This window comes from Myotis nattereri (genome assembly GCF_964212035.1).
Source record: "Myotis nattereri genome assembly, chromosome: 4".
Taxonomy (NCBI): domain Eukaryota; kingdom Metazoa; phylum Chordata; class Mammalia; order Chiroptera; family Vespertilionidae; genus Myotis; species Myotis nattereri.
The window spans coordinates 90,970,999-90,986,985 of NC_138079.1; the positions used below are offsets into that span (position 1 = coordinate 90,970,999).

The 15,987-nt window shown below is 41.5% G+C and overlaps 1 protein-coding gene across 2 annotated transcripts in view; it reads right to left on the minus strand.

The window, feature by feature from the left end:
• Positions 1–1,033: 1,033 nt before the first annotated feature.
• BFAR (bifunctional apoptosis regulator) overlaps positions 1,034–15,987 on the minus strand; it is a 30,146-nt gene continuing 15,192 nt past the window's right edge. Inside the window, exons 4-8 of one of the 2 annotated variants that reach the window (XM_081090503.1) lie at positions 15,377–15,546; positions 12,767–12,911; positions 6,149–6,322; positions 4,215–4,417; positions 1,034–2,529 (exon numbers count right to left, since the gene is read on the minus strand). In XM_081090503.1, the coding sequence (XP_080946629.1) occupies positions 2,337–2,529; positions 4,215–4,417; positions 6,149–6,322; positions 12,767–12,911; positions 15,377–15,546 (885 nt within the window). In that variant the 3' untranslated portion in view covers positions 1,034–2,336. The remainder of the gene's footprint in view (positions 2,530–4,214; positions 4,418–6,148; positions 6,323–12,766; positions 12,912–15,376; positions 15,547–15,987) is intronic. The other variant, XM_081090504.1, reaches the window with a different exon arrangement.

Here is a 15,987-nt window from a genome sequence, read left to right on the forward strand (position 1 = left end):
GAGAAAGTATTTTTCCCCCATTGATTTTTTAGAGAATGGAAGGGAGGGGGAGAGACACAGAAAAACATCGATGTGAAAGACACATTGATTGGTTGCCTCCCACATGTGTTGGGGATCAAGCTTGCAACTAAGTTATGTGCCCTTGACCAGGATCGAACCCACAACCCTTCAGTTGTAGGCCAATGCTCTAACCACAGAACAAAACTGGCCAGGGCTGGAAATCCCATTTTAAATAGGTATTACGTACCAGTTTATAAATTGCTAACTTTAGAGTATTGGTGATTTCCTATTTTGAGCAATTATTCATGTGTTGGCGATTCTTTGAATAAATCCGCCAAATCCCACTGCCCCTTTTCATTATCCCTTAACTCAGATTTGCAGGAATGGAATTCTTACATCAAAGGGTCTGAATATTTTAAATGGACACCCTCTGTTGATGCATGTAAACCTGCTGATTGAGAAGGTCTGAGGGAGGAGAGGCAGCTGTGGCCCTGGCTCTGAAGTACTTGTCCCTCCTGCTGACAATTAGTGACAGTCCAGCCCAGCCCATTTGTTCTAGGCCAGGTCTCCTTTGCTCTCCCCTGAACAGACGTGGATGGCACCCTCTTTGAAGCAGAATATGGGGAGTCGGTGGGGGACACTGGTCTAGGAGTCTGGCAATCGGTAGTCCAGCCTGGGTCCTGCTCCATTAGTGCCACCCAGTCTCCATCTCTTTATCTGGAAAAAATAGTAACCCCTCAAGGCAGGAGACCAGGGATGTGAAAATACTGCACTGTCCCCAAGCTTGCAGTGTCGCGTGTCTCTGGCAAGTCATGGGTGTTAAGCAGGTAAAGTCAGGGAATCCTGGGGCCTGATGAGCAAACACAGGAGGAAGAAAACATTTTCTCTCCTTTCACTTAAGATACTTCAGGGTGACTCCTTGGCTCAATGTTCCCATCAGGCAGGGAGACTTCAGCATGACTAGTAGGTTGTATTGAGCAATTCAGATCTTCATGTTTTCTAAACAATTTTTTTCTACAGAAGTTTTGTCTTTATAAAAAATATTTTATTTTTATTTCAAGTAATTTTTTAAACTTTCAGATGCAAAGTTTGAGTGAAATCTTCAAAGATACAAAGGATTAATGAATGTTTCATGGAGTCACAAAGAAACCCTTTGGATGCAAATTTATCTCTTCGAGGCCCATCATGGATCACATTAGAATGAAATAAGAGGCATAGTTTATCTCATTCATATTTACAATTACAGCACTTGGTGTAATTACACTTGCTGTTTTATACATCAGAACAAGATGATAGAGATTATACAGTGTGAGGTCAATGTGTAAAATGCTTCATTAAACAAAAGGACTCTCCTGGATTTTGGGTTAAATTATCCAAAACAAAGCAAACCCCAAAACAAAACCATTTTTTAAATCCTCACCCAAGGATATGCTTTAAAAAAAAATTTTTTTAAACTGATTTTAGAGAAGGAAGAGAAACATCAATGTGAGCAAAACATTGATTGGTTGCCTCCTGTACAGGCCCAGACTGGGACTTGAATCTGCAACCTTCTGGTGAACAGGATGACGCTCCAACCGAGCCACCTGGCCAGTGCCAAGGCAATTCTAAGTGGCACTGAGGCAGCACAGCCTGATACCCACCTCTGTTACCCTGACATCCCACTCAATCCCCCCATTCAGAGAAAGGGATCCAAACTTTTAATGATTAGTAGAAACAGGATGAGTGTAACCATCATTATAGTCTCAAATTGCATCTTTTAGATATTTAACTCTTCAACTTCTTAGCAACTCTTCAATAAAACAATTGTCTACTGGATTTTGGTTTTTCCTCTGTATTTTTTTGAGTGCAACTGTCTATGCCTATGACAAAGTCTTCTCCCATTTTCCTAAACTTGACTTAGAGGACAGGCCTGGCCCCAATAAGCCAGATCTTGGGCTGAGTCTCAGAACTCCAACTTGCCCTGGGAGCTTTTGTCAGTCACTGAGGTTAGGACTGCTGATGTGGCAGCCTTCTGATGTCGCCCACACCACATCCTCTGAGGACCCTGGTTCCTTGCAAGCTGTAGTGGACGGGGCCTCCCAAGTTCCTGTGAGCAAGGAGGCTAGGTGGGAGGTGCTGCTGTGCCGGCCCGGCTCTGGGATGTCAGTCCCTGCTGCCACAATGACCAAGGCAGAGGGAGAGGGGACCTGGTTGTAGGCTTTGACAGAGAAAGCAGCACCTTGTTTACTAGGGAAAGAAAATAGGAAGTTGTGCGCTCCCAACCCCTCTTCACTCAAGCATCAAAGCTCAGACGTCAGGGAGGCTGGAGGAGTCCCTCAGAGCGTGGGCAGTGCCACTCAAAAAACTTGGGTTTCCAGCCGTCGGACTTCCTTGACCACAAGATCAATGTTAATAATTGGGTTAAAGTACAGGGCCCAGTAAAATAAACAGTTGCAAACAAACTGAGGAATGAGGGGCCAGAACATGGCCACAAAAAGCCCCTGTGTTGATACTTTCCAAAAATGGCTCCACATCCTCTGAGGCACAGTCCTGAAAGAGAAGAGAAGCATTTGAGAGGTGGAATAGTGCTGGCAATTCCAAAGACAACACCACAGTGCTCAGGCTTTGGCTGTCTCCTAGTGCAGAGTCAGGTGGCCTGGCTGCAGAGACCTTGTTTTCTGTCCCCACTGCCTGAGACACAGCGTTGCCTGACTAATCCATCTTCAACTCCCAGGACACAGTCTAGAGAGTCTAGAGACCATACCCTTTTATGTAATGATGTTTACTTTGAATTTATATTAGTTCACACAAACACTCCATCCATGCTTTTGTTCCGGCCCTCCGGTCCAGTTTAAGAACCCATTGTGGCCCTCGAGTCAAAAAGTTTGCCCACCCCTGCTCTAGACGGTGCTTCCCCAGGGCACTATCTACACCAGGTCAGGCATCCCCATTTCAGCCCCAACTCCACCTGCTTCATCGCTGTGTCTCATTTGTATATATTTAATATACATATTTTCTCTGCGAGGCTGTAGACTTTCAGAGTAAAGACTGTCTTCGTTACCAAAAATTCTGCAGTGCCGAGAAGAAAGCCAGGGGCAGAGAAGGGGCTCAATTAACTGTACATGAAGAAAGGAGTTCACTGAATTGAAATAAATGAGGGAGATTCTTATCAGGTTCTCAGAATTATTTATAAGGCTGCTCCTTATTGATGAAGCCAAGACTTGGGAGTTATACAGGGCATTTCAGAGTTCAAGGATACTGTGGTAATGTTACTTCTGTCTGACAAGCAGCCATTCCCTTTCTTCTAACAACACCTTCTATGTTTTCCTTTGGGGTGCCTCCCTCCCATATTCTTTTCCATGTGGTCTGGGTGTGGCTGAAGCCCCTGGTGGGGAGATGAGTACATGTTCTGAGCCTGGACAAGGAGAGCCTCATATACCCCTGCACCAAGTGATGGGATCAGGTGAGCACGTGACCCAGGCTGGGCCAATCAGAGTAAAGACACGTGAGCCCTGAGACTCATGAGTACTATAGGGAAAGAAGTGCTCTCCTTCCACAAGGTGCTAAGCTGCTCCCATCTACTCCTGGAGTGACCCAAGGCCCCCACTTAAAGAGAGCTGCCTAAGGCTGAACAGGAAAGAGCAGAGTTGCAAAAGGGAGACAGTGGGTTCGGATGGTAGCATTTAGGTCTCTGCATTCAGCTATGTGGGAAGCCTTAACTGGGTATTTCGCTTTTTAGGAAAGCCAATTTAGATTGGTTTCTGTCACTTCACTTGCAACCAAGAGTACTAAGTCAGTGACCATCTAGTCCAATTCTCATTTTACACATTAATCCAAAGCCCTTTTTACTGTTCCAGTGGCAGCAGAGCAGGATTAGAACTCATGCCCACAGGATTTCTCACCAGATCTCTTTATGCTTTATGATAATTGTTTTTTTTAATAAAGCATCTTCATTTTCCCACTTGTTTATCCCCTAATTATTAAAATCTTTCATGTACAGCCTCCACTCCCAGGAATTATATGATAGGGTACATGGGATAAGATATATGGAGAAACACTTTAACAATGAGCACCATGAAAACCTCTCCACCCTGCTACCACAAAGTAACTTTTCCTATTTGCTGCTTAAGTAGGTGTTTCAAAACCAGAACACGAGGAGTCATTGTGTCTAATACTTTAGACATCTTTTCCAGTCCCCATTGCTCCAACCATATCCAATATAAAAACACACTTACTTCAGTTCACTTCTTGACCAGATCCTCCAAAAGGAGAATAATTCCAGAACCGACAGTAACATGGCATTGACGATGAGAAACCGAGACGTCCAATAATGGACTTCCAGCCAGTCCCAAGCAAATTCAGCAATCAGCTGGTACGGAAGGAAGGAGTATTTGACAAGGAATTCTCTCCACTGCTTCCATGTGGGCTCTCTAAGATCCTTTAAAAATAACACACAAATAAAAATACAAAAAATTATGAAGATTGTCGTTTATACAAAATGTAATATTGTAGTTATTCCACTGAGTTTTACATTTATTAAAACACACACACACACACACACACACACACACACACACCCAAACCATCTAAAATGAAATTTCCATCAACTCACCTTGTAATAATTAATCTTACACTGCCTAAATATTACCAAAGAGGTTGAACTGAGATGCTTGTTACATAATTCTAGAAGTTCAGAAGCAAAAAAATTCTAATCGTGAGTTATAAAAAATGGGGTTGATATAAATTGAAATTAACCAGTTTTATAATTTCATCATCACTGCATGTGTACCTCAGTTTCCTAAATTCAACATCTTAGCTGTGGTAGAAAGTTAACAAGTCATGGAAAAATTTAACACAAACCTTGGAAAAATAATTTTTGGGAAAATAAAAACGTTGATTACAGATATTAGCAGAAAATTAACAAAAGTATTTAAATAATTCATAGGCATCCAGAAGTTAATGGAAGTTCAGTAAGACTGTGCAATGAGTATTCCAAGAAACAAGTTAGCCTGATGCACAGGCAGGGGTTGCTGGGGCTTGTTAAAATGGAAAGGTCAAATGGGTTTCTAAGCTCCAGTCCAGCAAGGGCAGGTAACAGCTGGAAAGTGGATGGAAAAACATTGTGCAAAGGGGCTCATCAGCAGGCTTTGAACAATATCCAAGGCTGAAGTCAGGGAGGAGACTTGCCTAAAATGTTTTAAAAAGGATATTAGGAGATTTAGGAATTCTATTTCAACATTTGTGGGTGTGGATCATAAATGACAATTCCTATATCCATGTGACTTTTTGATGTAAACAGATCAGAGGGATTTCCCCAAGAGCAGCAATGCAAAGGACAATATACCCTCAAAAAACCAACTAGACAGAAGAAATCACCTAGTCAATGGGATCCACCAATAACTCTGAAGGATCCATGGGTCAAGCTGAAGAAACAAGAGCCATGATGGGCAACCATTTCAGGTTAGAAGAGGACTCCTATCAGTGAGCTGGATGCTGCCTTACTGTTATGGCCAATAGGACAAATACTACCCCTGTCTGTGGTAACACAAGTAATCATTCATCCTTTGGGGATCCTACTGAAAGACAGATTACCAAGCTAGCAGACTCACAAATCTAACCCTCGGGCAATCTGGACCTATCCTATCTTGTATAATAAAAGAAATGCTGGTTTTCCCCGCTAAACATTTCAAGTCCAGAGGGTAGCCCCTCTTGCTATGCAATATGGCAAACAAAATAGGCTTCTTGGGGTGGAAAAGGTTCTTTTTTAAAAAATCCTCACCCAAAGTTACTTTTTCCATTAATTTTTTAGAGAGAGTGGAGGGGAGGGATGTGGAGGAGAGAGAGAAAGAAAACATCGATCTGAGAGAGACACATCTATTGGTTGTTCCCGCAGGCACCCTGACCCTGGATCAAGCCTGCAACGTAGGTGCCCTTGTCTGGGAATTGAGCCCTCGACCCTTTGGTTCTCATGGGCTTATGCTCCCACCACTTAGCCAAACCAGCCAGGGCAAAAGTCCCTTCTTTATTTTCTTTTGCAGGGGATCTCCTTGCAAAATCCAAATGAAAGCTGAAGTTGTTTACTCTTCATGACAAGCTACAGCCATGTCTCCAGTTCTGCACCACACTGAGAAATGGTAGAATAATTTCATTCAAGGCACTGCAGACCTACCAGAAGTTTGGTGAAGATGTCCTCCTCAGAGCTGTCTTCTTGCAGAGGACAGATGGTGTGGATGAAGGGTAGGAAGGTGTCTGTGTAGTCAAACAGGTAGAGATACAGCAGACCAAGTCTGGGGGAACTCCTGAGAGCATACAGCAGGAACAGGGACCTGCCTGGGTTCACAGCCTGCAGAAAATAGTGAGCACAAGGTCATGGTACAACCATGGCAGCCAGTCCCCACCTATGCTCTGTCTGCAACCTCACGCCCCTTGCCATCAGCCATTTTTTGTGTGGTTTGCATAAACAATGAATGAATGAATGGAGAGAAGAGGCTAAGTTATATAAAGACCCAACCTCTCTCCACAGCTAGGGAAGGGAGAGGAGATGAGAAGCATACTCCGAGGCACTACTAGTAGAACACAACCTTTTTAGAAAGCAATTCTGCAAAATGTATCACTCTTTTAAAATATATATATATTTTATTGATTTCAGAGAGGAAAGGAGATAGAGAGAGAGACAGAAACATCAATGATGAGAGAGAATCATTGGTCAGCTGCCTCTTGCACGTCCCCTACTGGAAAATAAGCCCACAACCTGGGCATGCGCCCTTGACCGGAATTGAACCTGAGACCCTTCAGTCCACAGGCTGTCCCTCTATCTACTGAGCCAAAGAGCAAGGGCCAAAGTGCATCACTCTTTTTTTTTTAAAAAAAATTTTTTTTATTGATTTCAGAGAGGAAGGAAGAGGGAGAGAGAGAGATAGAAACATCAATGATTAGAGAGAATCATGGATCGGCTGCCTCCCACACGCCCCCTACAGGGGATTGAGTCGGCAACCCGGGCAAGTACCCTTGACGGGAATCGAACCTGGGACCCTTCAGTCTTCAGGCCGATGCTGTATCCACTGAGCCAAACTGGCCAGGGCAAAGTGCATCACTCTTAAAAATGTTTTAATTTAACCAATTTATTAGTAGGCACTACTTAACAAACATAGTCTGAAGTGAAGAAGGTCTTATATACAAAATGCTTAGCATTGCATTGTGTATGACAGAGAAAAAATAAAATATGCAACCTAAGTAATAAAGTTCCAGTAGATATTTAACCATTGAAAAATGAATATGACTTCAGAGATCTAGAACAAACTCTCCAAAAATTCATCTGGAATAAAAAAAGACCCCGAATAGCTGCAGCAATCCTGAAAAAGAACAAAGTAGGTGGGATCTCAATACCAGATATCAAGTTGTATTACAAAGCCACTGTTCTCAAAACTGCCTGGTACTGGCACAAGAATAGGCATATAGATCAATGGAATAGAATAGAGAGCCCAGAAATCGGCCCGAACCAATATGCTCAATTAATATTTGACAAAGGAGGCACGAACATACAATGGAGCCAAGATAGTCTCTTCAATAAATGGTGTTGGGAAAATTGGACAGATATGTGTAAAAAAATGAAACTAGACCACCAACTTACACCATACACAAAAATAAACTCAAAATGGATAAAGGACTTAAATGTACGACAGGAAACCATAAAAATTCTAGAAGAATCCAAAGGCAACAAAATCTCAGACATATGCCGAAGCAATTTCTTCACTGATATAGCTCCTAGGGCACTTGAAACTAAAGAAAAAATGAACAAATGGGACTACATCAAAATAAAAAGCTTCTGCACAGCAAAAGAAACCATCAACAAAACAATGAGAAAACCCACTATGTGGGAAAACATATTTGCCAATGTCATATCTGATAAGGGCCTAATCTCCAAAATTTATAGGGAACTCATACAACTTAACAAAAGGAAGATAAACAATCCAATCAAAAAATGGGCAAAGGACCTAAATAGACACCTTTCAAAAGAGGACATTCAGAAAGCCGAGAGACATATGAAAACATGCTCAAAGTCACTAATCATCTGAGAGATGCAAATCAAAACAACAATGAGGTACCATCTCACACCTGTCAGACTGGCTATCATCAACAAATCAACAAACGACAAGTGCTGGAGAAGATGTGGAGAAAAAGGAACACTTGTGCACTGCTGGTGGGAATGCAGACTGGTGCAGCCACTATGGAAGACAGTATGGAGTTTCCTCAAAAAACTGAAAATGGAACTGCCATTTGACCCTGTGATCATCCCACTTCTAGGAATATATCCCAAGAAACCAGAAACACCAGTCAGAAAGGATATATGCACCCATATGTTCATAGCAGCACAATTCACCATAGCTAAGATCTGGAAACAGCCTAAGTGCCCATCAGTAGATGAATGGATTAGAAAACTGTGGTACATCTACACGATGGAATACTATGCTGCTCTAAAAAGGAAGGAACTCTTACCATTTGCAACGTCATGGATGGAACTGGAGAGCATTATGCTAAGTGAAATAAGCCAGTCAATGAAGGAAAAATACCACATGATCTCACTCATTCATGGATAATAGAGACCATTATAAACTTTTGAACAATAATAGATACAGAGGCAGAGCTGCCTCAAACAGATTGTCAAACTGCAGTGGGAAGGCCAGGGAGGGTTGGGGGGCAGGAGGTAGGGGGGTAAGAGATCAACTAAAGGACTTGTATGCATGCATATAAGCATAACCAATGGACATAAGACACTGGGGGATAGGGGAGGCTAGGGGACTGTCTAGGGCGGGGGGATAAAATGGACACATATGTAATACCCTTTGTAATACTTTAAGCAATAAATAAAAGAAAAAAGAAAAAGAAAAAAAGAAAAATGAATATGAAAAGTTTTGGAGAATGCTCATGAACAATGTTAGGTGAAAAAATATTCAAAGATGTGTAGCAATCTGATCTCAATGGTATCTGCACCATGAAAGCAAGGCCTTGTTCACGACTGAGATCCTTTTCCTAGTGGAGCACCTGGGTCACACCACTTGTCAATAAACATTTGCGGAATGAATACACACAAAAGAACTGTTTAAATTATGCACAGAAAATTTTCTAGAATAAAACAGAGCAAAATGCAATGTTAACTCTGTCTGAATCTCAGGTAGGATTATGGCAATTTATTTTCATTTTATTTACTTTTGTAAACTTTGCTACAATGAAGTGTACTCATATTTTTCCTGATTGTAAAAGTAACTAAAATAATTCAACTTACTTTATGCTACTAAGAATCAAACAAAACGGGCAAAAGTATGAACGGACACATCACCAAAGAAAATGTAAGGATGGCAAATAAGCATATTAACACTTGGTCGACCAGTCATCATGACGTGCACTGACCACCAGGGGGCAGATGCTCAATGCAGGAACTGTCCCCTGGTGGTCAGTGCGCTCCCACAGCGAACCTCCTGCGACCCCCTCATCCCCCACCAAGAGGCCCTGATTGCCAGCTAGGTCAAGGGACTCTACCTGTGTATAAATTCATGCACTGGGCCTCTAGTGCTTTAATAAATTCTCAGGATTAGGGGTGTGGGGAGGGTGTGAAGGGGGACAGATGAAATAAGAATGCCCATGAGTCAATACATGTTGAATTTGCATATGAATAAACTCTTCCCTCTATTTTTGTTTATACATAAAGTTTTCTATAGTAAAAGATTACTTTAAAAAGGAACAACTTGTTAAATGGCTGATTCCAGATTTGGGTACGGAAAGGTACAAGAGTAACTTGAACATCTTGTCAGTGAGAAAGGAAAAGTATCAAAGACTAATGAGGTCATGTTAAAAGGATTCACTAGAAAGCACATTATTCTTCAATTCAAAAGTTAAATTTAAAAAACAAACTCAGAAAATAATTTGAGGAGCCTCCTCCTCAAAAAAGATGGAACAATATGAGCATCAATTAGTATAATTACTGAAATGTATTCAAACATATCAAGAATGTTAAAATCTTCAGTTAATGCTCCTAAAGAAAGAAATTGGTCACCTTGGAGATTAACAGGGAGTCAAATCATTCTTCTGAAACTGCTAAATAAAGGGAAAGAATCAAACACTTAATCTGACTTTCTGGTCTAAACTGTTCTTAGGGTAATCAAAATGGTTGTTGAGGGAAATCCCCCCTCCCCCTTTTTTTTTTCCAGATGTATTTCAGCTAACAAATGAAGAAAAATGAGCTCTGGACAGGTGGCTCAGTTGGTTGGTACTTCGTCCCATACAACAAAAGGTTTCAGTTTGATTCCTGGTTAGGGACATACGTAGGTTGCTGGTTCAGTCCCAGTCGGGGCAATGAAACTCTCTCTCTCTCTCCCTCAAAAAAAAAAAAATCAATAAAATGATATCCTTAATGAGGATTAAAAAAGAAGAAGAAATGAGAGAATTACAGTATCACCATTTTGCAACCCTTAATGAACAATGAATCTAAACCAGGGGTCCTCAAACTACGGCCTGCGGGCCACATGCAAATACAAATATTGTATTTGTTCCCATTTTGTTTTTTACTTCAAAATAAGATATGTGCAGTGTGCATAGGAATTTGTTCATAGTTTTTTTTTTAAACTATAGTCTATATAAAGATATAGAAAGACAACCAGCAAAATTCCAGATGTGGGAAAACTACAGGACAAGTTATTTGGTTTCTTCAACAAATAAATACAGAGTAACAAAAACAAGGAGGAGGACCTATTTTAAACTATAGTCTCCAACGGTCTGAGGGACAGTGAACTGGCCCCCTGTTTAAAAAGTTTGAGGACCCCTGAATTCTAAACAATCAATGGTCACAGTGGCTGTAACCATAGAAAAGAGACAACTGAACATTATAAACATTATTAGAGGCCTGATGCACGAAATTTGTGCATGGGTAGGGTCCCTAGGCCTGGCCTGCGATCAGGGCTGATCTTCTGCAGCTGCCAGCAGCTGGCCCCTCCCCCTGCTACCAGTCGTCCTCTGTGTGTGGGGCAACTGGTAGGGTGATCCGGCCCCGCTCACTTGCACCCACCTTGGCCTGGCGCCACCCACGTCCACCGCCACCCACCCCTGGTTCCCTGTTCCCCATCCGGTGTTCGGAGCCTGCTGGCTGTGGGGGAGAGACTGAGAGGTTGGCTGGCAGGCCCCAATCAGGCAATCAGGGCCTGTGGGCTGGGGGCAGCTTCTGCTTTAAGGGTCTGCCCCCTGGTGGTCAAAGCATGTCATAGCAACCGGTCGTTCCGCTGTCCAGTCATTTTGCATTTTATATATATATATATGCCTCTTAATGGAAGAAAACACCATTACCTATGAGGTAGTCTTGCCAAATATGAAACTGAAACCAAAGCAAGCTCTAGGTTCTCAACCTTCCTAATGCCGCGACCCTTTAATACAGTTCCTCATGTTGTGGTGACCCCCAATTTCATTGTTACAAATTGAACATAATTAAAGCATAGTGATTAATCACAAAAACAATATGTAATTATATATGTGTTTTCTGATGGTCTTAGGTGACCCCTGTGAAAGGGTTGTTTGACCCCTACGACTCACAGGTTGAGAAATGCTGTTCTAGATCAAACTACTAGAGTACAGGATATGTAAGGGACAAAGGAACCTATTGGGTGACAACACAGAAAGACAACCAGCAAAATTCCAGATGTGGGAAAACTACAGGACAAGTTATTTGGTTTCTTCAACAAATAAATACAGAGTAACAAAAACAAGGAGGAGGACCTAGAGACTGAGAGACTTAGGAGACATAACAACCGAAAGTGGACTTTGTTTGGACCCCGTTTGGAACAAATCTACTGGGGAAAAAATGATGTGGGATGTTTGAATACTGACAAGTGATAATATATAGAGAATTATTTTAGGGGGTACAATGGTGGTATTTTAGTTATTTTTTTTTCAGGCTTCATCTTGTTTTATTCTTTTTCCCCCCCTTTTATAATTGAATTTATTAGAGTGATAATGGTTAATAAAATTATATAGGTTTCAGGCGTACAATTCTATACTACATCATCTGTATATTGTATTGTGTATTCAACTCCCCAAGTCAAGTCTTTAAAGGGCTCCTTAAGGGGTAAATCGTCTCAGATTTTCAAAATAATGTTTAGGTGGGGTATTATTAAAATAAACATGGCCCTGGTATGGACAGATGGCAGTTTTTTTTTATCTTGCTTTTGGGTATGTTTGAAATTTCCCATACTAATAGTTTCTAGAAAAATCTAACTTCTAAAAATAACTTTGTGTCCTAACTTAGGTGAGACATAGACATATATGGGAATACTTTATTCTAAAGTATTGTTTCCAAACATTTTTTCATTATTACCCCTTAAGAAGCCCATAAAAGACATTATTTTTCATGAACTCCCCCACCCCACGCCCATGAATTGTTAATACCACATAAACATATACAGTTAATACAGAAATGAGAATAATCTCAGTGTACACCAACAGGAAAATGCATACATTGTCACAAACTTGTGCAATGGAAACCTGCCCACAAAGAAAACGAATGAACGGGAGCCACAGAGATAAACACCACTTGCAGAAGGACAGGCTCAGCTCACGCCTCTTAGGTTAAGGTTAAAAACCTATAGAACAATGCTCCTAGTGCTTTGCTGTAGGAGTGTGGCACCTATAGAGAGGGTGGGAGGCAGGGCTTCACTCGTATCTGTGATGTTTTAAGCAGTGGGCATGCAGGTGATTTATGTTGTTCTCTATACTTTTTTCAATTAAAAAAAAATAAAGAATTCACCTTATATTCCCAGAGATTTTGGGGGGGCTTCACGCCTAGTGCTTTGACACGCTCCAATTCCATGAGGATGGCTCTCCTGTGGCTGCTGTTTTCTATGGTATACGGTGCCCTTGAAAATTCTTCCTCTGTTAAAGTTAAAAGCAATCTGTGGTGGAGAGGGTGATAGGAGAATTTTTTTGAGGTTGTGTACTGGAAGGAAACTTTCCACAGAGTTACATCTTATCAACACAGATACTTTAGCCTTGAGGTAAGGTAAGATACCTAATAAGTAAAATACCATTAATAACACCAAACAATTGACTGCTTACTATTTGCCAATGACTATGTGAAAATACTTTCATAAATCATCACTGATCCATTTAACAATTCTGTAGGGTAAGTGGCCTTATGCCCATTTTGTGGATGAGAAAACTGGCTCAGAGAAATAAAGTGACCTACCCAAGCCACACCCAGGCCTGCTTTGCTCCTAACCTTTGATCTTTCAGCTATGCACTCTGATCTCTCACATATTACTCTGTTTTTTATTTTTCCTTTTTTCTAAACATCAAAAGTGGGACAATTTTATTTACTTATTTATTTATTTATTTATTTATTTATTTATTTATTTATTTATTTGATTGGGGGGAGAGGTAGAGAAACAGAGAGACAGCGATGTGAGAGAGAAACACTGATTGGTTGCCTCCTGTAGGTGTCCCAACTGGGGATCAAACCCACAACCTGGGTATGTGCCTTGACCTGGAATCAAATCTGACACTTCCTGGTGTATGGGACAACGGACGCTCCAACCAACTGAGCCACACTGGCCAGGGCTTGCTCTGTTTTTTAAAATTGTGTGTGCATAGAAAAAAAGTTGGGAAGAAAGCCAATAAAACGTTATGACATTAGAAGTAGTTGTTTCGGGGTAGTGATTTAATAAAAATAATTGTAGATGTCTTATCTATTCCCTTTCATCAGAAAACACAAATCCACCTGCACAGTGATTCACTGTTAGAAACTCCCTTGCGCACTGGCAGGTGAGCCCCATACCACTGTTGGAGGACTGTGCACTGATGTCCTTTTGTGGGTAATTTGGTAATATTTAAGTAGCAGAGGTTTACTCCCTTTGATCCAGCAATTCCAGTTTTAGGAATCTGTCCTCTGGAAGAAACGGCAGTTATGCAAAGATATGTTGTACTAACTAGAATTTTTTTTAAAACCACAATTCTGGGCTGGGGGAGGGGCACACTAACTTTTACACAAAAAATCCCCCAGACAATTACAGTGGGAGCATTGTGTTTCCACAAAAGAGAGTCAAATATTGGAAGTTCAGTTCAGGGAGGAAAGTGACTGGGGTGGGAAGTGGGACAGTCAGGCAGCCTGGCAGTGAGCGGACTCCAAGTCTGAAACAAGCAGCTCCTCTCAGCACTGCATGGTGTTCTAAGTAACATCCCTACACAGTCCCTCCAAGGAAGGGAGGGATCCCAGCAAAGATGGACAGTGCTCTGGAAGGGCAGGGGTTTGTTGATGGGCAGAAGCAGGCCTCCTCAGAGCAACTTATCAGTTCCTCATACTAATGCGTTCCTCCAGGTACCTGCTACAATGTTGTGTGAAACTGTCTATAACAGGAAAAAGGAAATAATCCAAATATTTTTTGGTAGAAATCAATTAAATAGACTCTAGCACAGCGGTCGCCAACCTTTCGGACCTCACGGACCATCAGTGGTCTGAGGACCACCAGTTGGCAACCGCTGCTCTAGCATATATACATACATTTGTCTATATGTATATGTACACAAATATGTAAATATAGACACAGACCTATTTAGTAGACCGTATTTTCAGTTTAAAACAGTTTGACAGTTCCTCAAAAAGTTAAACACACACTTATGACCCAACAATTGCACTCCAAGAGTACTGAAATATATATCCACACAGAAACTTGTACACAAATGATCACAGTGGAATTGTTCATAATAGGCCCAGACTGGAATCAACCCAAATGTCCATCAAAAGAATGGATAAATAAAATGTTGTGTAGTCACATAATGGAATATTATTCAGCCATAAAAATGAATGCTACAACTTGTATGAACCCTTAAAACACGATATGAAAAAGCCAGACATAAAAGGCCACATATTATATAATTCCATTTATATGAAATACTCCGAATAGGCAAAGTAGAATGGTGGTACATAGGGCAGAGTGATGGGGGAAACAAGGATTGAGCCTTCTTTTTGGGGGTGATGAAAATGTTCTAAAACTAGAACATTATCATATCTTTGAATACATTAGAAACCACTGACTGCCCTAACTGTTTTGGCTCGGTGGATAGAGCATCGGCCTGTGGACTGAAGGGTCCCAGGTTCGATTCCGGTCAAGGGCATGTACCTTGGTTACGGGCACATCCCGGTGGGGGTGTTCTGGAGGCAGCTGATTGATGTTTCTAGCTTTCTATCCCTCTCCTTTCCTCTCTGTAAAAAATCAGTAAGATATATTAAAAAAACAAACAAACAAAAAAACCCCAACCACTGATTATACACTTTAGATGGTGAATTTTCTGGTATGTAAATATGTCTCAATAAGGCTGTTTTAAAAAATGTCAATGATGTGTCAAAGATTTTGCTCCTCACCTTCCATTTACTCTTTCGGCTAAAAACCTGTCTCTGTAGAGAGAGGCCCAAGGGCCCAGCTGCTCCAGCCAGAGGACAACTTCTTCCGCTGTCCATTTGGCCACAGCCTTGTGGACCAGGAGGTCATGCTCAGACTCCCTGCTGCTCCAGTGATACACGAGCAGGACCACCTGGGTAAAAGTGACAGGGATTTTAAGACACAGAAAAGTTAGAGGTGCCAGTTTCTAAATATGTGAATGTGGGGCAGGGAAGGGGAAAGGCTGAGCTAGAAGGGAATTATGCCAAGTCTGTACACAGAAGCAGGGCAAGGCCAGTGCCAGAAAGCAGGGGAGCACAACTCTTGGGAGGCTCAACTTGCTGTTGATTGTTGGGTTGTAAGGGAACAGAGATAGGAGCGGGAGGGACTCTTCACAGGGTGCCTGGGAACATCGAACCCATGACCCCATCAACCTGACCAACAGGACTAACTCATGTGCTTTTTCTATTGAAAAATTTGTAACATTTAGATTTCTATCGCATGGAACTTAAATAAAGGAAAGTCTTTACATTGGGGGTTAGTAAAAGGCTGTGCTCATGACTCTTATAAAGGCAGACATGGTCTCATATTCCAG